At 32.0% G+C, this 23,273-nt stretch overlaps 1 protein-coding gene across 7 annotated transcripts in view; it reads right to left on the bottom strand.

Moving 5' to 3' along the window:
- CADM2 (cell adhesion molecule 2) overlaps nucleotides 1-23,273 on the bottom strand; it is a gene marked incomplete at both ends in the record, with an annotated part of 963,012 nt that overhangs the window by 49,293 nt on the left and 890,446 nt on the right. For 2 of the 7 annotated variants that reach the window (XM_084232482.1, XM_084232483.1), the window contains one exon: nucleotides 15,431-15,550. The exons of the other annotated variants lie outside the window; for them this stretch is intronic. In XM_084232482.1, coding sequence (XP_084088608.1) covers nucleotides 15,431-15,550 — 120 coding nt within the window. The remainder of the gene's footprint in view (nucleotides 1-15,430; nucleotides 15,551-23,273) is intronic. 7 annotated transcript variants of the gene reach the window in all.

The raw sequence follows: 23,273 nt of genomic DNA, 5'->3' as shown, positions 1-23,273 counted from the left end.
AATTACATGCCACCTTGAACACCTCAGAGCTTTATTCTAGCAGCTTGTCTTTTGTCCCTTAACTCCCTGCCCACAGTATTAAAAAGAAGACTGCTTTTAACATCCTTCAATAATGTTAATTGATTTTCTTTTGCATTCTCTCTGCTTTGCATCTCTTTTGTCTTCTCAAACAACATTCTTGAAATAAAAGATTGCACTGTACATTTTACTTCTCATTCATTCCTTAACACTTGCATTCTGACTTTTAGCCCATCATTTTATTGAAAATATATTTTGTAAATTCATTAAATATTCCCAGTATAAAAAGCAAGTAAATAGCTACTGCTGACCTGTCATACCTGGCCTCTCTGAGCCATTTGTCACAACAGACCTCCAAAGAATTACAGCCCCAGTCTCACATGACAGGTGCTACATTCTTTGGGATGTCATCCAACACTCTGATCACACCTTAGCATCTCTGCGTTGCTGAACATGACCCTAAAATATATATTTAAATTTCAGAATATACTAAATATATATTGTATACATAAATATATATTTATATTTAAATTTCAGAATATAAACATCAGCATTTGACTCTTTTAATTTACACATTGCATTCAATTTATATTTCTTCTCCATGGTTTCTTTTCCTTTATAAAAACGACAGACACAAATCTGTATTTCTATCAAAGATGGGCTATCTTACATACTCAGTTTTAATTAGACATTTTCACTATTCTGTTGCAAAGGTATTTCAAATTTTACATAATGAAAATTGAATATAGCAACCATTTTCATTAAAAATTACATCTTTTATATTTCATCATGAGTTCGTGCACCAAACAGCCTGGAACCAAAATTAAAATCCTGGGAATCCATCCTTCATTATTTCCCAATCTTTAAACAAATCTCTTGCCTAATCACTAACAAAAGTCTGTCAGTATTACTTTTCTGAACCTGTTGAAACCATTTCCTCTTCTCCAAGATTTTGGTTACAGCCCTTATTTAAGTTCTGGTAATTAATTATCAAGATTTCTTCAATGGCTTCCTGTCATTCCTGCCTTCCTGGATCTTTCATCCATCAGACCATATTAGAATGATCTTTCAAAAGCCCCAGTTATACTTTCATCATTTTATTTGAATTATTTCTATTACCTCATGAAAAAAACTAAACTTTTAGATAAGACCTAAATTTCTTATATACTTTTTTCTTCCTATCCATTGAAAAACTATTGAATCAATAAATACATGGGCGAGCACAAGAATTATCTTTCCCTGTTTCTCCTCTTTCATGTTTAATTTTAGCCAAAGTATCTGTGGAAAGCTCTCATTTTACTGTTGCCTTGTATATGCTATTTTCTTCATCTTTTACATATTCAATTCCTGTACATGTTTGAAGACACACAACCTTGTAGATAAGAACAACATTTAAGAAACTGGGGAAACCCTATTCCCTTAGTTCCCAGAGAGGGTAAAATTGCATCTCCCAGAAACAGTGACATAAAAGTGTCAAAATTTAGAAAATTGGTTGCAGAAGTAGCAAAACACAAGTTGTGATTTTATTTATTTTATCCCAGGATGAAAACAGTTTTTCTAAACAGAAATGAAAAATGTAAATGCCACATCCAAACTGTGCATTTATGCTTTTCTACCCTCATTTCTTAGGTATTTTAATTATGCTAACACTGCTCATGTCTGGGGAAAGTCTTCAATCAAGAAACCTCCTTAATCTCTTCTCTTCTTTTAGGTTAGATGGTCTTTCTCAATTAAAGGTACGTACAATACCACTTATGTACTGAATGCTTAATATAAAATAAAGTTTCAAATAATGAAATGATAATAAATGAAATATTTTTATCTCCCAAATGTCTGATCTCACTAAGTTCATACATTTTCTACTGACCAAAAGGAAGAGCAAACGATGGAATTTGGTGATTAAAAAAGTGCTGTCCTTCCTAAGACCCTACTCTACAGTGGGCTTGCTTTCAAAATAGCAAATTCATCCATTCTTCAAAGGCAAAAAGGACTTCTTAAAAAGTGCATGAACAGCAAAAAAAGTTAATTATGAATTCTTTAAGGAATATGAAAATGTCATTTCCTCTCCATTTTACATTATATCACAACTATACAATATATTAATGACTTCTATTATTAATCAAATATTAGTAGGTAAAATTCAATTAACTATGTTTAAACAGTGCATTTTGCAAAAAAAAAAAGATAGTTTTTAATTTGGAATTTTTATAGAATATTAAGGTTTGTCTTTTGCCAATTAAATAAATCATTGATTTTTTAACCAGCAGCTGTTTGAGAAAAGTTTAAAAAAAAAAATAGAACTGTGATGAGAAATATATTTGTAAGTCTTTACAATTTCCAACTAGCTCCCACATTCATAATTATGACCCCCCAGTTTATAGGTTATAGATAAATAATCAAAGAGATGTTGCTAAAGATAATGGTTCTAATAACAGCATTTATATTTATGCAGACAACACATGGGCTTTTATTTAGAGTTCATCTGAAGACTCAAAGTAATTTTTTACTTGGGTAATTATGTTTATGTTGCTTTATTTTTGTGCATGTGTCTCATAGGGCAAACTTTTAAAGTGATTCTCTAGTTTTTTGAACATCTAAACCCCCAGTGTAATTTAAACAAAACACTTTCATTTTGAAGCTAAACTGCACAAAGAGAGGGAAATGACAGTCTTGACCTTGGATAAACTCCAGAGAAGTTGTTCATGAAAGAAAGACAAAGCAATTACAGCTCTACACTGACCGATGTATCACTTAGCGCTTCTGATAATAAGATGAGGCTTTCTGGGCTAGGTGGGGTAGGAGAGAAAGTTACAAAAAATAGTAAGAACTATCAAGGAGTGTAAGGACAGGATTTTCAGAGCTAATGAAATTAAGAATCCTTTATTTTATTTTAAAACTTAGTCAATGAATTGCTAAAAACTAGATGTTTAGGAAAAACAACTAATTCTAAAAAATGGTTTTCAGATTTTAAAATGAGCTCCCCACCAATTTGGAAAGGGTATGCATGAAAAATAATATGTAAAGAGTATTTGTTTAATTTTATGAACAAGAATTATAAAGTATCTCAGATTATTTCAGAATAATAAAGTTCAATTTGATAGAGATTGTTATCTATATATTCCTAAAAGAATGTCAGCATGACCCCTGCGCATTTAAAGGTATTTAAAAAACAGCATTTAGTTTATATTTTTGTTTGATTTTCTAATTATTACTATTAATTATCATTCTAGTAATCATTGTACCCTTTGGAAGGGAGCACAGTATAATAAATAGAATCCAATTTTGTGATTTTTTTATGTCTGATTTTAAACTGTGTGGCTATCAGTAAAATGCAATGGGAAAATTAATATGAAAATCACTGATAATTAGTGGCATTGCCCGAAAGAATATATATATATATTCTCAAGTTGTGATTCCTCTAATTTTGTTTTATAGTGTTAAGAAGTTTCAAATAAATAAGATCTTGTAACATTTTATTATATAAAAATCTGTCTTTCCTCCATTTTCTCTTCTTAAAGCATGTAATTTAGACAAGATATAAAGTTAGAAACTGTCAACAAATGTGTGTACATAGAAAAATAATGCCTATTACAGGTCATTGTGGATGGTGTGGTTTTAAGTCTGACAGTAGCATCAAATGGTATGTGTTCATAAACAAATATCCTTTCCTCTGTCATTCTAGGTGGATTTCCTAACTTAGAGAATGGGGGAGAAGTACGCTGCATGGTTCTGAACATTGTTTCTTTCATACTGTGATTCTATTACTATTTTTAAATGTCCAAATAAATGTTAGGAAAGTTTACAAAGTTTATGCATTTCAAAGTGGAAAGAAGAGTCTAGATTACATAAATCCAGGAATAATGATCTTCAGCATTTTATTTTTCTATAACTATCTTAAGTCAGCCAAAATTCCAATAGATAACAGTATCAGATTTTTTTTTTTTTAAACTGTGGATTTTAGCTATGAAGTGGCAATCAACATTTTGGACTGTATTACAGAACTCTGAAAATGGACCAGGCACATTAATTTTATGGAAATCACATTTGGAATTCAATATTTATTTTACTCCCATAATGTGAGATTGGAAATTTAGAGACAGAATCACATTCAGCTATGTCAAGTTTTGCAAAAACAAACAATGGAGGGAAACCAATGAATAAACAGAAATGTTAGGAGAAGAGATGGGTGTATGACAGGAAATCAGTGAACAAAAGGCAAGATATTGTGGTCAAAGCCTAATAATTTACTTTTAGTCTTTTAGCTTTCCAGAATTTTCAAACATAATAAGTAGGAATTGTGGAATCACATTAATGAAATTACTCAAATAATTTCAAATGGCAAAATAATTTCATTCACCTATTCTGATTGAAAAATACCAGAAACTACATAGGTTCCTGAAATCCTGGTGGAGAACCCAGATGTGCAGATCATATTTCATAGAATCTAAGAATTGAGAAACAGCTTAGCACTCCCACAGCCCAATGGGATTCATCTCACAGAGGTTAACTGCCTTGTCGGAGATTACATGTCCTGAGGCCAAATCAGGATGACACCAAAATTCCCTGCCTCCAGCAACTGCTTTCACTGTCTCATGGTGAGTCCAAATACAGTATACTTGTTGCCACAGTAAACAGTAACTAGACTTAGAGATTGTGTTGTATACTAATTTGTGTTTTTTAGTAAAGCACTGCTTTCTTTTAAAAGGTACCTTTAACATATCACATTGATATATTAAGGAAAAATTCTACAGTGATAAATTCCTGATAAAATACTGTATATCGAAATTAGAAATATAAGTATGAAGTAGTAAAATTAACTATTAGAACTTACATCCAATTTGTATATTCCTCTCTTTTCTCATGAATTTACAATGGTGTATTTCTGAGTTTGTCCTGGCAGGATTAAGAGAAAAGTATAGGAAGCTTTGTTTTTTTTTTTTTAGTTCCTTAAAACAGCATTTTCAGATACAGTGTTTAATTTTGAGCTAAGTCTCAGAACTATGGAGTAAGATATCTAGAAATACCTGAAAAATTAGACGATTATTCTTAGTTTTTTAAAAAACTGTTCTAAAATCCTACTTTGAACAAAACTTTATAATCTTCGGTGATAAAAATGCTAAGGGACACAAGCTGTGATGTGTACAAACAGGTATTCTTCTGAATAAAAACAAGATGAATTGATTTTATTTCACACGTTTTCTGACAACTGAACAAATAATATGCACATAACTTATAAACATCAAAAGCACAATGTTATATACTAAAACCTGATATCTATTTCTATACTCTCAAGAAATCAATATTCTTTTCTGAAACGCTATCATCAGGACTGATAATTACTTGTCTTTGTGACATCAACATTCCTTAAATAGAAAGTTAACTAGATATACCTGTGTCAGTTTATTATTAACTTAAAGCATGCTCAGTTTCAGAGTTTCCACTGCAATTAAAATTTTCAAACCTCTTATTGAAATAAATAGTTTGCATCCAATCAAGTAGACGAGATTATTTCAAATGAGGAAACTCTCACTACTCACTGAATTAGATAGATATTCCTGATACCATGATACAAAATGGTTTTCCTTTGGAAAATGAATTTTTTAAATGGTAAAAATAGGCTTTTAATATTTTGCTATAACCAAGTAACAAAATTAGCCCTTTCAAGCATCATGATCTGTCTGTTACCATGTATATAGTATTTGCCTCTTTCCAGCTGCAACCTGGCAAGGGAAATTATTTATCAAAGTAATTGGGAGGGCTGTTATTTTACCGCCATTAATATCTTCATTACTAGTTTTCTATTAATAGGCATTTGAATGTTTATGACTGAAATCCAAAACTAAGATAAAATCTGAATCTAATCACCTTGTGTGAACAAATTAGGTGACATTCCATATACATGTCTGTTCTTTTTCACCATTTGGTCCTCAAAACCATTCTCCATCCTTTTGTTTTGTTTTGTTTTGTTTTGTTCTGTTCTGTTCTGTTCTGTTCTGTTCTGTTCTGTTCTGTTCTCTGGACTGAACTTCTCTGCACTGTTTCATCCAGGTTCCTTGAGCTCTGGTTCTCAGATTTATTTAAAGGAAATATAGTGAAAGGCAAGAGAAGAAAGAGGACTAACATTTTATCCATTCTCCCCCATTCTTCCCACCTGATTGAGATACAATACTGGTTGTATCCCCCTTTAATTATGTGCTTTTCAAGCTAACCCTTTTCTAGCTCTAGTTTTCGACTAGGATTACCTTTTTCACTCCCATTGACCCATCAGATCCAGTACTGTTAACAGCATCCAGCTGTTGTAAGCTCCTCCATACCAACTAACTTCCCAAACTCCAAATGAACCTCTCTTAAACATACCTCTGTTACATTCTTACCATTACAAACTCTTCAGTTGGACCCTTTCCAGTGGACAGTTATGCTAATACCCAAGTTACACATTCTCTAAGCCCAGAGGGAAATAAAAGCTTTTAATCAATATTTTACAAGCATGACTTTAAGGGGAAAAAAAAATGTATTTTAAGGGAAATTTATTACTTAATTTAATATAGACTAATCTGGAATGATATTGTGATTCTTTTACTTGGAATCTGGTTTCTAGACATCTAACTTTCTAATGCTTTTGAGAAATATTTTTCTCAATCAGTCTGATTTAATTGTTCATGTTAGTTCAAAGTTGCTTTCTCCTTTTCCATTTGCTTACTCATTGATCAGCATTCTTTGTTTACTATGGGTTTAAATAAAATGCCTATGGAAATTTTTGAGTTCATTTCTTTTTTTCTAAAATGAAGAATATAACTGGACTTAAATTAGGTATTTCCATTTATTGTTCCATACACTTTGAACAGAATTCCCTTTACACTAATGTAATTCTTTAAACAATATTGGTGGAAAAAAATAATTTCTGTTCATTCACCTGTTGGCATTTATAGTAACTACTTACTTTGTTAAACCTAGGGAACTCAAATTTTTACTGTTAATCTGCTAGACATCATTGATCTGGACAGCTTTCTTTTGAAATAGTTTAAAAGTGTGTACCCACTGACAATTGCTTTTAGTTATTTTTCTCAATTATTTTATACAAAAATTTATTTAACAGTCATTACTGAAACTTCAGCATAAGCAGTTCTGATACTAAAATTGTATAAATATTATGTACTTATTTGAGAAGTCATTTGGAAAAATGTTCCTTTGCCTTGAAATCACCATATACACACTTTGCTTCAAGCAACTTTTAATTTTCTGGCCACAGTTTAATTTAAATGAGTGCAGAAAGCTAATGGGAGATATTGGAAATCTAGAGAAATAAAAATACTGTATTATTGAAGCAAGAGATGTTTTAAAATATTACAATTATCCAAGCACTTTATTTCAATTCCACGAACTCCCCAAAGTTAATAGATTGTATTAGACCCTGCTCAGAAGTCATGCTTTGTGGCATTTGCTCTTATTTATTGTCCTGGCAGAAAGTTCCAACTGAAGTCAAGGTCACCTTCTATCCCAAAGTTAGTATAATTAGTATCAATTCGGTGTTTCACCAAGCTTACACAGGAGGTTATTAACTGTGTTTCATGTGGAGTGTCAAAGAAGCAAGGGCAGAGCCTGCAATCTTTTCAGCTTCAAAGGCACAGCTCATAAATTTAATTCACTAGTAAGAAAGATACAACCAGTTTCGTTTATTAATGATTTTTTAAATAATTTTTAGAGATATTCTGGAAATGCATTTATTCAACTATGTAGGCCAAACTTTTAAACAGATCCCCATCTTAAGAATATGTAACTCATTTAGTTTTGCTATTTTATGAGATATGCTTTCTGGAATTAGAGTCATTATGGAAATTTTAATTTAATATTTATTTGTAGATGCATGTTAGATAAAATGATTTTAGGAAAATGGCACAGGGAACATTTTCTTTTCTTTCTTAGACCTGTTTTGCAGGAAATTATATATTATCAAATTATGTCAAACCTAGATTTATTAGAAAATCAATTAAGGCATGGCTACACTTATAGAACTAGTAATAATATTAGTAGGACTGTTTACTTAAAATTCAGTGTGAACAGTAAAATGTGGAACCAAATTTTCTGTTAAATTGTCTAAGCCAAAGAAATAAACAAGCTTAAAATGAAACTCTTAAGAATGTTTGATTTTTCAAATTGCACAAGGCAAGAGAGTGCCTTAGATTATAGAGTTGAGCATAAGTTTTCTGCTTCCCTTAATAGGTCGTATTGGAAAGAAAATATGAATACCAGTTATCTTCATGTATTTCCCAAATGTCATAAAGAAATAGGTAAATATTTAAAGATTTTCAAACTCTGCCAGAGTTTAACTTCATGCAAATCAAAGGCAAATGCTCCAGTAAGTTTTGGAAATGGTTATATATGGCAATGACATGTATTTTTATTTCAAATAAGATCAAGTGGATACAGGGCATTAGTGGCATGGTGCTTGCTGCAATCTAGATGTTGGGTGGTGATATAATGCTATACACCTGAAACATATACAGCTATCAACCATGGTTAAATCAATATAAAAAATAAAGGTTATATTACAGTTGTTATAAAAATATTAATTAGATTAGGAAAAATAGATTGATCATTCTGTGCTATCTTGGAATAATTGAATCTGAATTGTTGCTATTATTGAAATGTGTGGTTCTATAGTTCAGAAAAAGACCAGGATCCCCACAGCATTCTCACCCACATCCAGCCTGAGGACTCCCTTCAGCCTGAACACATGGCATTTGTATCAAGGTTGGAAGTACCTTACTACAGAGCAGACAAGTTGCTTGTTCTTTCCAAGAAGCATTTCAGTATATTGGTTTCATTATGAATTATGTTTCAGATATTTAATTTTAAAACTCGGTCAACTTCACATAATAATTGTTTTTCAAAATACTAATAGAAATTTAGGTATACTTACAGGCTAACTGTGGAAACCTGTCTTTTTGTAGATAAACAGGTCTCTCTAGATAGACCATCTGGAGACTGAATTATTACTTAATTTTTGTTATGTGAACAAAACCCAACATATTGACACTTAATATTTAAAAGCTCACAACACCATGCATATTGTGTTTTATTACCAGCAATAAAACAAGAATCATTTTTAATAGCTAAACACTCATAATACAAACTCATAAACAACTTCTTGATTTGCACACTTTGGGATTTAACTTTGTCAAGATGATATATTTTACCATTGCAAATACTCTATTGGAGAGCATTTATAGTGACTAATTCAGAGTTAAAATGATTTTATTCCATTCATTCTTTTTCATTGCTGGTTCCTATTTTTTATGTCTGCATTCTATCTTTAAGTGTATATACCAAAAAGGGAAGGAAGGCACACATTAATAAAGCCAAATAAAAATATTAAAATATATTGGAGTTTCTTTTGATATAAAGGAGATACAGAATAGAAGCACAGCGAGATCATTATGGCTCTTTAATCTGATTTAATTAATTTGATGCTTCTCACAATGGTTTAAAGTGCACATGCATCATTTTATGCTTATCTTACTTTAGCTTACCATGTTTTGAAGCCAAGAAATGAAACCACAATTGGAGTGAAAGAATAGGCATAAAAATACCATTTCATAATCAACAGTTCAGGTAACTGTAGTTCACTAAAAACACCTACAGTAAGTGAGTAGACTTTTAGAACTCATCTCAAGTTTTTGTATGCTGAGACAAAGTTAATATTGTTTTCATTTGCTATAGCTCAGTTTTGTGTATGTGCCTTTTTTTTTTTTTTTTTGCAAGTCACTAAGATTACTTCAAGAAATTTTCAGGGAGGGAAGTATTACGATTTTGAAACAGTAATGCTTTAGTATTTTTTTAAAGATTTATTTATTTATGCATACAAGAACTTGGGTACAGGCCAGAGGTGTGGGGGGTGAGAGGATTCACCAGAGACAGAGTGGGGAACAGAACAGGCAGGTTGACTGAAATGCACTGCTGAGGGGAGTGCAGGCAAGTCAGGAGAGGTCTGCTGTGCCATGTGGGTCGCTCCCTGGCCGGGGATCGAACTCATGTTGCATTGGCTGCAGATAGCTCCATAGGTTGCATCTTAACCCTTTGTGCCACCAGAGAGGCCCCCAGTAATATTTTAGTATTATCCTTAATAGTCAAATAGGTCTCTAAGTTCCTTTACATTTAAATAACGAAATTTGTGATTTGAAATTAGAGAGACAGCATATGTGCCATTATTTTCCTTTAATTCTAGCCTGGAGATATATTTACTTTAGCTGCATGCTAAAATTCATTCTATTCTATATGATTTAAGATATTTCAGTTAATATACAACAGTATAGGTAATGAAATTAGTGTGTAATTTAATTGTGAAGAATTAAATTAATTAAATTAATGCCTCATATTAAGCTTTTGATTTCAAAAGACATCCATTTTTAATTAAATATAGGGCCTCCTTGGTGGTGCAAGGGGTTAAGCACAGCACTGTGAAGCTACCTGCAGCCTCTGCAGCAAGAGTTCTATCCCTGGCTGGACAGGGAGCTATCCATATGGTGCAGCAGGCCTCTCCTGTCTCGTCCACTACTCCCCTTAGCAGTGTATTAGTAGATCCACCTGTCTGTTTCCCACTCTATCTCTGGTGAATCCTCTCACCCCTTGCACTGCACTCTGGCCTGCATCAAAGTTCTTGTATGCATAAATAAATCTTAAAAAAAATCAATATATTGTTAGCAGCATGATGCAACCACTAGGCTGCCCCAACTGTGAAGTTCCCCATCTCAGAAAGCCCTGAGTAACCTAGAAAACTGACCCCTTGAGTAATTCTTGTTCACCCTTCCTGTGCCCTAATTCTCTCTCTTATACTTTATTATTTATTTTATTTATTTATTGTATTGAGGTAACATTGGTTTACATTGTTTATGCTTTTGAGGTATAGGATCTGCTCCTTTAGGTGTTGCTACTACATCACACGTACTACCAAAGGACCCATGGTCTACCCCAACAGTCAATCGAAGGCAAAATCAACCCTAGACACCGTACCCTTGAATCCTAAGAAAGTCACAGGCCAGGTCCTGTGACTCTCTCTTTTTCTTTCTAACTGCATCTTTGCTATGTGGCCATGTGAGTAATAAATCTTGATCCTCAACCTCCTCTAATGGTTTCTTGCTGAAGTGCCTGCTTTCATCATACTAAAAATCACAAGGCTGATCTAGTCACATTGATGCCTGTGTAGAAAATGTCTGTCGGGGGCAGGCAAGTGCTTCAGGCTTTTCTTGCTGAGAGTATCACTATCTATAAGCTGCAAAATCAGTCCCCATTTCTAAATTTTGTGTTTGGTTATTTTTACTCTATTTGTGGACAGTTTGATAATAGCTGATTAAATTTTTTTTAAATTTTCTTGGATTTTTTTTATAGTGTTCTGAAGTAATGTTTCACTGATATTGGCCTCACTATAATTAATAAATCATTTGAGATCACTAAATAATGTCATTTTAGTTATATAAAAATTACTTTACCATTTCAATGACTGATGTAAAACTGAATCAATATCTGAACCAATATTTCATTTGGATTTTTAAACAGACTGTAAACACTTTCATTATCATTTTTAGGACTTTTTTCCGTCTCTGATATACTGAAATGCATTAAGAATTTAAACAACGGGCCTCCCTGGTGGCGCAGCGGTTGAGCGCTGGGTTGCGAAGCTGCCCGCAGCCTCTGCGGCGCCGGTTCGATCCCCGACTGCTCCCCAGCCACCTGAGGAGGGTCCCACATGGCGCACAGACCTCTCCTGCCGCCCGCTGCTCCCCTCAGCAGTGTACTTCGGTCCTTCTGCCTGCTCTGCTCCCCGTTCTGGCTCTGGTGAATTCTCTCACCCTCCCACGCTTCTGACTGTACCCAGTGCTTGCATAAACAAACAAACAAACAAACAAACAAACAAACAAACAAATAAATCTTTAAAAAATAAATAAAAGAATTTAAGCAAATTTTCAGTATTAGGACTGGGAGTACACTGAATATTTTTCTATCTTCCCTCCATATCAATCATTTCATTTCTACATGTGTAGGGCATTAATAGTCTTGCAGAGTTAGAAGTAGATAGCAGTTATGAATTTAAGATTTTTTTTCTATCTTGGAAAGTGAAAAAGGCTTAGTTAACAATTCTAATTTAAAAAATCATGATAAATATACATAACCAACATGTCACTATGTCTCCTACATTTCTTGAATTTTCAACACCTTTAATTGTCATCTGTAAAGTGAGGATGCTACTTCTGTGATTCTTAAATCTATTGGATGCTTATATCATAGGATGAAAAACAGCAATTAGAGGAGTGGTTTTAAGTGCAAGTGGAGATATGATTAATGATTCATTTGTGGTCATTTATTAAACATACATAGATAAATGTTTTCATGAAATTTGAAGAAATGCCAGTTCAACATAATAAATTTAATTCAGATTATTGAATGAGAGAAAGGTATGAGACAGTAAACATAAATATCAGCAGGCTGGAAATATCTAGCTATTAGCTTTTCATAACCAACATATTCTTACTTGCTCATATTAAGATTCTTTTTAACCATAACTTTGAAACATTTTTTACTAATTACAAATAAATTTCATTGAAAATATAATTCTATTGATATATGAAAGCTCTAATTTAATAGATAATATACAAAAAAAGAATAACATAACTTAAAAGCGATAGAGTACAACATTTATAAGGAAGCCCCCATTTCCTCAAATATTTACTAGAAAATTAATGATACAAGGAGCTTGGTGAATTTTCCCAGTTACCAGTTCTTCATTGAAAAGAGGAGATAAAAATAGGCATTATACTAACATTCAACATCAATGCTACTATGTTTTTAAATAAAATAGATACTATGAATCACCTATCCTGTTCACCCTTCCTGTGCTCTAATTCTATCTTGCAAAATATATTTTTCCTATCTTGCAAAATGTATTTGGAAAATATATTTGCCTATCTTGCAAAATATATTTTTCTTTCCACATATCTTGGTGCCATTTGAAAAATTTTATCTTTCAACTGTTAAGTGAGGGGAAAAGGATATGGAGTGTGGTGTCTTTTTGAGGTCTGTTTATTTTTATGTTTGCTTGAGAGAAAGAATAATACTTTTAGTATTTTTAAAGTCCATGGTGTAAAGTTCACAAAATATCTTAGGCAATCTGTAAAAAAGTGAATTTACTTGAACAATTGAAAAAGTAACTTCAATTTAGTAGTGGACTGTTAAATTCAATAGCAAAGATTCCACTAAAGATATATGTGAACAAATATAAAAATGTTAAGCACTTCCCTTAGAAATAAAACATTTTCCACTTATTTTAGTCATATGTATATAAACACTCACAAAGAACATAAATACTTACTGCTCATTAAAAATACGGACATCAGCTGTTGGGGAGGGAAAGCATTAATTTAATTGCTAGTGACTTTAGATACATTTAATTTCCATAATTTTAGTGTTTAGCATAGTCCCATATATAAAACAGGTACCCAATAAACATTTGCTAAGGAAGGAATATTTGATTATACAATTTGTCTTACCAGTAGCTCCTTAAGAAAAAAAAAAATAAGTCAAGTGCCTTCCTGGTGGCACAAGGAGTTAGCAGCCACTGCAGCAAGCATTCAAAGCCCACCTAGGGAGCTAACCCACAAGGTGCAGCTGACTTTTCCTGTCTAGCCTGCTGCTCCCCTCATGAGCATATCTCAGTAGATCTGCCTGTTCTGTTCCCTACTCTGTCTTTGGTGAATCCTCTCACAGCCCCACACCTCTGGTCTACACCGAGCTCTTGTAAGCATAAATAAAATAAAAATAATTCTTAAAAAGAGTCAATTTATCTCCCTTCTTTCCTATCACAGTGACCTGTTTATACAGTAAGAACTTAACATTATAGATATTTCATTACTATGCAATAGTTACACTTCATTTGAGTTACTTTTTATACATTTTTTTGGAAAAAGAATAAAGCAAAGTAGAACCTTAGGTATCCTTCATTTCACATGATATCATTAAGTATATTTTACGTTTTTAGGTTAACTTTTTCCTCCCATTTCTATATAAATTGTTATGAGAAAGACCTTTAAATTCTTTTCATTTGTAGATGTAGTTTGAATGCAATTGGTTTAGTAATACTAAATAAAACAGTAATACTAAATAAAACAGAAATTCCTATTGCTATTATCATCAAATTTTAGCCACCAATCTTGTCCTTTGTATGATGTGGTTAACATGATTACTAAAAATTAACAATGATCAGACATTAGTATTTTTTTTCCTGAAACAGGAGACAAATCACTATGGTAACTATTAAGTAAAAGTGAACAACTCAATGTAATATTGAGAATTAATAAAAATTCCAAGAAACATAGTTTAAATGAACAATCTTCACACGTGAAGGAAAATAATGTTGAGCCTGTCCTTGGTGCAACTTCAATTACAGATATATTAATCTAAAGTCCCCATGATTTCAAATTGTTAAGCTTAACACATATTAGCATAGCAAGCATGACACAAAAGCACATATAAAAAGTAGAAAAAGACAGACTTAAATAAGACAAATTCTTTCTGAACATTGCTTACATTGGAATTAAGCTTAAAATGTATTTCTGTAAAGATCTCAAATAACTCTTTTCTTTCTTCATCATATACTAGCCACTTAATTACTGATCAGAAATGTGTTTTTATATTTCTGAACCACAAAATAATTATATTTTTTGCCCTTAAGTGTTACTTCAATTTCTTCACGGTTATTTCCCTTGAAGGTAAAAATGCTTAGTAGTAAACTGATCTAAGAAATTACAGATGGAGCTAAATATCATTCCTAGCATTCTGGAAACTTTAGAATATTCACTTTTAGAACATTTTGTTAATAGATTAAGTAGATCTACTCAGTGGATCACCTTAGGATGACATTTTGAATATTTACTTAAAAGTACTATGTGGCAAATAATTTATAATGACCCCATGGATTGTGTTACTGTGGAACAAAATCAACTCTGCAGTATTTGAATCTAGCTGCAGAGGAATAATAAGTAATTAACATTAAAGTGGACTCGTAAGAAGGCAAACGTGATTTCTGCGTCCTTGAACATCTTATTTCTTTGTGTGCATTTATAAGACAAGGTAAAAAAAATAAAACATTATCCTATGTTCACCTTTCAAATTTGCTTGACATTGTAGAGCTGCATAATTTTAACCCACATTCTATAATATTTTCATAATAGTCATAAGTGACATAAAAATACAAAATATACCATTTTGTCTAATATTATATTCCCATAATCTTATTTGATAGTAATTAGGTGAGCTAATTAAAATTAAGTAAAATTGGATCTCAATTTTCTACCCTTTTCAAAAACCCTTTAAAGCTTCATTTAATGTGTTTTCCAGGCCATAACAAAGAAGCATACTGTACCTCTGATGCTGTTGGTTGTTGCAGTTGTGGTTGGACTGGTTGTTATGGCTACAGTGGTTGTGACTGTTGCAGTGGTAAGGGAGGGGATGATAGTAGTGGGAAGCAAAGTGTTGGGAACATCTGGTGAGTGGAAAAAAACAAAATATAAAACAAAATCGTATCATGCAAACAAAAGAGAAACACAAATGATTCAAATTATATATATAAATATATTATTTAGGTTTAACTTTAACAGGCTTAAACAGATCGTCAGGTACAAAGCTGGCTGTACCACACAGTTCTTGCCATTTTTTATTCACTTTTTTTTAATGCTCCTACATAGAGCAAACACTAGGAGTAATGTTTGAGAATAAGCAGATTACTCACAATATTTAGAGTGAAATTTAAAATGACAAGAATTTATTTGTTGACTGACTCTTTTAATAAAAGGCTGACATGCAGTAGCAAAATACAGATAGGTAAAACAAAAATGACATGCTTTGTCAAAGTAAACAAAAAACAACATAACAAAAATAAACACAAATAACACCACTGTATAAAATTAAAGAAATGTTAAAGATGGATGAGTATATGCACGTTAAATGCTTTTTGATATTTTAAAGCAAAACTTAATGATAAGAAATAAGATGGGAACAATTTTTAGAAACAAACAAAGAAGCCAATTGTTATTATTAATATTTTGCTTTCTCCTTTGTCACAAATGATGTTAATGTACAGCTTAGAGGCTTGCATTTCTTACCCTGATTAGCTGGTAACGCCTTCTAACAATTTTGCAGTACCTAGGAGTCTTTAATGAGTCAACTAGCATGGAACCCAATATTCTGAAAGATTTATGATTTATTTAATGTGACAGGCCCAAGAAAGGATATGGAACATAGAATTCAACCATAACATTTAACCCCTAATTCATTGTAAAGCAGAATTAAAGGTTAACAATATATTTAAATATAGAAAATATGAAAAACAGAAAAAATAGCTCAGCGTTTAATACCAAAATCTTCCTTTCTTTCACTCAAAATCAGCTGAAAATATGAAGAACAATATAAGAGAACATTGAAACAACCTAACCAGTATCAAGCCATGAAAACCTCAGTAGATCTTCAGAGTCAAATCATGTCTCAAGAGGATAGGTATATAATTTACCCAGTGTGGAAATTAGAAACAGTTCACAAATTACCTATAATTACTATACTTGCATTTGACTTCACATGTTTGCCACACAGTCCCTATATATTCAAAGTGTTTGATAGATTATTTTGCTATTAAAAGCATCCTGTCATTCTAACAGTTACAGTCTCTGAGTAACACCACTTTTTTTTTTTTTCCCCCTAGTTCTTTACTTCTGATAAATAACCCTACTCAATTCTCAGACTTTAACCTGCTGAATTCTCTACACTGGAGACATCAGAAAACAGCATGAAACCACTCTCTTATTTGGGGTATTGATGTTTATACCTGTTTTTCAACAGGGAAAATGCTTCCTGGCCAGTCAAATTAAGAAAACAAACTTCTGAAAACTCTATGGTGCTACATTAATCACTAGGGAAAATGGGTATTGCCTGGAGTGCTATTACCATGATCATAAAGTAGAACCTGCTTTAATGGCATTATAAATGAATAAATGTTGTGTATATGTGCACACATATTTCCTGTTTACTAATTTGTATACCTTTTTATTTTATTAGTAAGCTTTCCTAAACAGTTGAAGCAGAATGGAGATAAATAAAATACATTAAAAAAAACTTGTAATTTTAACTTTCATGCATATGTAAAATAGAAAATAATACAGTCTATGTTAGTAAAACTATTTTCTCATTAGGATCTTACAATATATGTATTTAATTAATGCAAAGGCAAGTATCTCCCAGGGCTATCAAATATAAGAACATAAAATAATAATAGTCCTATACAACTCCCCATGAAGTACCTAACATTACCAAGCTTAGCACAGATTATAAAATATAAGGTTGTTTTTGTGATTCTTTTCCCAGTTGACAGTGGGTTTGAAAAGATTTCATTAGATCCTAAATTTAACCTTTCAAAATCAGCTATCTCATTTGATTCTAGGAATTGGAATACAAGTAACAGGGTTTTCTCTATTGTTTTTTAGTTTAGTTCCCCCCCAACAAAACATTATTTTTTTTTTCCTTATTCCACGTTAATAAAGGTGGGTAGGAATAAATCCTGGTATGTTTTGTAGAAAGTCCATATATTTTCAGCTACTGTGAGCATTTGTTTATAAACCAGACAGTATCCTATTTTCTGTAATTGTGAAAATTCAAGAAATACAGAGTATTTTATTAGACCAGTATTTAAGGGACTATAAAGCGATAGTTTTAATAATTGTTGATCCACTTTAAGAGTATTGCCCTAGAGTCTTTTAAAGTGTCCAGAAGTATAACATTACAAATCATTATCAACTCATAGTTTAACTCTTGCTCATCTGCTCTTCATTTTCTTTTATCTTACCCTTCAGATGCACCTAGAAACAAACTGATTGAAAGCAATTTTAAGGAAATTACCTTGGCCAATACAACAATTTGGTCAAAAAAAACGGTCCCTCAGATAAGAACTCTCTCCTTCCCAGCTATGTTTTTTTTTTAGATATATTTATTTATGCATACAAGAACTGGGGTACAGGCCAGAAGTGTGGGGGGTGAGAGCATTCACCAGAGACAGAGTGGGGAACAGAACAGGCAGATTGACTGAAATACACTGTTGAGGGGAGCAGTGGGTGAGTCAGGAGAGGTCTGCTGTGCAATGTGGGTAGCTCCCTGGCTGGGGGTTGAACTCCTGCTGCAGTGGCTGTGAATAGCTTCGTAGGTTGCATCTTAATACCCTGAGCCACCAGGGAGGCCCCCCAGCTATGTGTTTTTAAACACTACTAACTTTATTTAATTCTATCTATGTTTTGAAATATTTTAAATATTTTCATTTTTGTAAATTTTTGAGGGTTTCTTCTTCATTCTGTTTTTCTTAATAATGTACATGCATATCTATCCAATTAATTCAATTCTATTGCAAAATTGCAAAAGTTGACATAATCTAAGCATTTAATACCAAATCAGAATCACCAAAAATTCAACAATATAATTATTTGGCATTCTCAGAAAGTCCAAGAAAATTGTATGATACATTTTCATTCCATCTAAACTTTCTATCTGTTCTGATTTTATTGATGTTAGTTTGCCAGCTTGATAATTGAAGGGAAGAACCCTGTTTACATTATTCTTGGGAACTGGCACAATTTATAATATCAATAAATGTTACTAAGTGAATTTGCTCATAGCATTATGAACATAGAATATATTTTAGGGGATCTACAGAAGTCCTTTTTTTTCTGACAGGGTCAATATAATAGTTATTATAAAACTAAAATATGTCATTACATTTGCTCAAAATAATCTTTCTTTCAGATATAAACAATGCCTATTTTCTGAATGAAGGATAAGCTTTTTGAGACCACAAACTTGTTAGCAAAATGAATATTTGCTCCTACCTCCTGTGGCTTTTCAAGCTGTGTGAGCCTAACTTTTGATTTATGTTCTTCATATCGCTTTATGAATTCTCTTCATTTTTAACTAATTTGAGACTTCAGAAAAAGGGTGAAAATCTAGAAGGGCCTACTATACAAGCCTCATACTGTGACTGATACTGTGATTAGTGGTGAATGATCACAGCAAATTTATGAGTTGACTATTATAGCCCCACTTAATAGATGAAAGAATTCTGATATAGAGTTTCCTTATTTCTAAAATTGCATAGATGTGATGCATGTATGCAAATTACATATATTTTATATATATTGCCTTCATGAATATTTTACAGATGCTATATTACTGACAGAATATTTTAATAATGAGCCTAATGAAGAGATTCTCTAACACATTCATCTCAAGATCATTTCTTTTAGCTGCTTGATTGTAACTCCTGTCAAAGCAGAAATTAACAAAAGATTTTGAATCATCTTTCTAAGTCCAACCATCCATCTCTCTGACTTTCAGTCCTACCAACAAATGGAAACATCCGACATCATTTAGCAATTATTTAAAAGGTCTTGGTTTGTACATTCATTTTTGGGCTTTTATTCAGACATCAATTATGAAAACGGGGCTTCATTTTCATACAGAAATATGAAATTGGAAACACAAACACTAGCATTAATCATTTTTCTCATTTTTGAGTTATATCGATTCCTGTACATTTGGAAACCCTTATGATGATAATAAAAATTCTTAATTAAAGGTAAAACAGGGTAGAAAATATAGGTCATTTTTCCCCACTTCTTAGACATCCATTTTTATTTTTCCCCAAAATATATACTAATTCACATACAGAATAATTATACAAATGCACACATGGATAATACAAATATTAAATCATGTTTTATTCTGTTTATAAAGAAAGATAATCTGAAGTTATATTAATATTATAAAGTAATATGCTCAACATGACTTATCAGTTTTAGAAGACCTAAATATATTACTTAGATGTTATCATCTTATGATTACTCAAAGGATATTTAAACATGGACACCACAATAGCAATAAACAAAAAAGAGCCCACTTAGTGGTATATAACAGATAATATATACAAATATTAAAATTCAGAAATAACTATTTAATAGGTGAATCAACTAACAACCTATTTCATCTTTACTTTCCACAATTCAAAAGATGGAAATTTTTGGTCATGTTTTTCTTTATAGTGTATGTTGAGTCAAATACTATTAAGTTTGCCTGACAAAAGTATTTACAAATGAGAAGTTCAAGACTTAAAATTTACACAAGAAATTAACTGCATTATATCTTTCTTAGATGTTAAGGCATAACAAAGAGTTAGTAACTGATAAAACAGTGGATAAAAATAAAAACTAAGACAAAACTTTTTTTGTTTATATCTGATCAGATACATTAATAAATATGGATAATTTTTTGGATAATTTTATGCCATAAAGAGTAATTTCAATAAGATTCTTCAAAATCAGAATTAAAAGCATATTCTGGTTAATAAAAATTTGTTTGAATTCTAGCTATTGTAATAATATCTTGAAGTTATCAAAAAATTCTCTGAAATTGAGATTATGTATTTTAAATTTTTACTAGTCGATAAAATCTTAGGAGGCTCATTTTTATGTTTATACTAAATGGTTAAGACTTTCTAAAATAATTTAATGGTTTAAGATATTAAAATGTATTTGTTGAAGTCTATGAGTCATTATTGAAAATATGTATTTACAATGTAAGTATTATGTGTTCCTCTATAATACACGCATTTCCTTTAAAGAGAAACTGTGACCATCATTGCTGATAGGAAACCTAAAATAATTCTATGTAGAATGCAAAAGTTATCTGGTGACTGAATGTTGGGTTACAAACAAATGCAGCCAAAATAATCTGGGTTACCTGTATAGGAGCCTATTTACAAGCAAAAACACAATTACAATTCAAACAACAAAGTAGTATCAGAAAACTTAACTATGTGCCCAGGGACCATTGTTAAACTTTATTATGAAAATCAGTTAGTACATTATCTCCAACAATAAACACCAAGCTACAATACAAACTTCAAACTGCAGCAACCATTGCTTTGAGGTACCACAACATTAAGTTTTCTTGGAAAAAATGGGACTAGCATTCCTCAGAGCACATATGCCTGGCATTTTTACTCTATTTCTTATAGTGCTGGGTGGCCTAGCACATAAGAAAACATCTATCCTTGATGCAAATGATCTTATTCAATTCTTCCTGTTATCTTTGTTGCCATCTTCTCCAAACCACCCTGGCTTTACATTAGTTATTATCTCTTAGTTACTATCTCTTTCTTGACTATACTTCAAGTCCAGTTTAAATATGATCTCATCTGTACAACATCCCCCAAATCAGCGATCAGTCAATATCTTCCTTCAATGTACCTTCAAGCACATTGCATAATCTTCCATAGGCTTATTATTAGTTATATCACCATTATAAAACTTATCTATCTCTCCAATAAACTGTAGGTTCAGTCTTTATATATCAATATGTCACAAGCACAATTATTTTGCTTTGAAACAAATTTACTCTGACCCAATCCATCCCTCTGTATCACCCAATCCCGATCTTAGACTCCTTTCTTGTCATACAAATAAAATGTTACTCTCAAATTTTAGCCTCATTTCTACTTGGTCTGTGAAGACTTCCTTAAGCAGTTAAATTCCAACTGATTTCCTTTCTCATTAAATACTCATCATGAAAAAAAATACTCATCATGCTTTTTTATGTTTAGTCACTGCTGCCTGCCTTTGTTATCAATACTCCCATGACCAATGATGCTTACGTGTGACACATTCATGATTATGAACAGACCCAAGTTTATGTGCTTTGCTCTAGTTACACATCTCTTTCTCCTTCGGTGGATAGCACATATCAAAATACATGTGTGATGCTAAAATAACATTTCATTTTTTCTAATTTATATCATCGATAAATATACACTAATATTCTGACAAATTAATAATACAGAGTACTAATACATAGACTATATATATATATAAAAGTTCTTCATGCAATCAGTGATTGGAAACTGGGAGAATGTAAATTTTATTTGGCATTTAACCTGTATTGCTTGTTTCTTTCTCTTGTTTTTGTTTTTTATGAATCAACAAGATGATAATGGGAAATACAGAATGTATGGTATGCTTCTTGCTTCCTTGGTAAGTAGATGTATACTCTGAATGTGACTGGTGATTTATAAATAATTTCCCACTGATAATAGTGACAATTATATCAGTAGAAAGGGAATAGTATCATTTAAAATAATTTAAATCAGTAATTGAACTTTATAAATGATTAATCTCAAGTAACATTCCCCCTCCTTTTTACCACATATGAAGTAATTTTTTGGAATTCCTACAAAAAGTCTTCAAGTCAAAATGATCATTTAAAAATTAAAATGCAGCATACTGAAAAATGCAGTTTTTCAACGTTTTTTAAAAGTGTTAGAGCTCTAAATCATATCATCCAATTCAAAATAATAGAAAAGTGCTCCTTTTTTCATACCCTAATGAAGGAATTTTTAAAAATGCCATTACATTTTGTTATTGGAGCTTATTAGAACACAACATATCCTGGATAACCTTGTCAAAATGAAATCAGTTCCTACAAGCTCTGGATACAATAAACTGCAGAGTGGTACAGCACCTTTTTTCCAATAACGAGCTTTTCAGGTTAAAGGTATGTTCTATTCTCTACAAACACAGTGTACAATAATTTCTAACTTGTCAACCTGTTTTGTTTTGTGGCAGATTCTCTTTTTAAAAATGGCACTCTGGCTCATTCAGAATGGATTTTTGAAGCAAAATTAAGTCTAAAGAGTCCCAGAAGCCCAAGCTGCTTGTTTCTCTCTAAGGTCTAGTGTTCAATAGGGAGAAATACTGCTACCATTTAGTCTGAACTCTATGTCTACCTGCTTTCTGCTTTTTGTCACTAACTTTCCAGCCAGTCCCAAGGTAATCAGGAGTGAATCCAAGCCAAGGATTATTAGTGGAGACACAGAAGGGAAGAACTCTATGTTTATTACAACTATTAACATAAAAAGTATCTTTTTGATAAAAGCTATTCACATTTCCTAACCTTAAAAAATAATAGACACCCTTAACCTTTTTACTGATAATTGCACTACCACTGAAAGCAACTGTAGGAGGAAATATTTCCTGTATTTGTTTTTTGCCTGTGCAGAGAAGGACATTTATCTGTCCCCATTATATTCAGTTACATGCAGCAGCCTATTTGGGTTATAGCATAAGAATGGATAACAGCTATGGCTCTTACTTAAATGACAACCATGGGTTGACAAGGCCTCC

The sequence above is a fragment of the Talpa europaea genome (genome assembly GCF_964194135.1).
Source record: "Talpa europaea genome assembly, chromosome: 4".
Classification (NCBI taxonomy): domain Eukaryota; kingdom Metazoa; phylum Chordata; class Mammalia; order Eulipotyphla; family Talpidae; genus Talpa; species Talpa europaea.
Note: the sequence above shows the minus strand (reverse complement) of the source record. Positions and strands in the feature narration are given on the sequence as shown.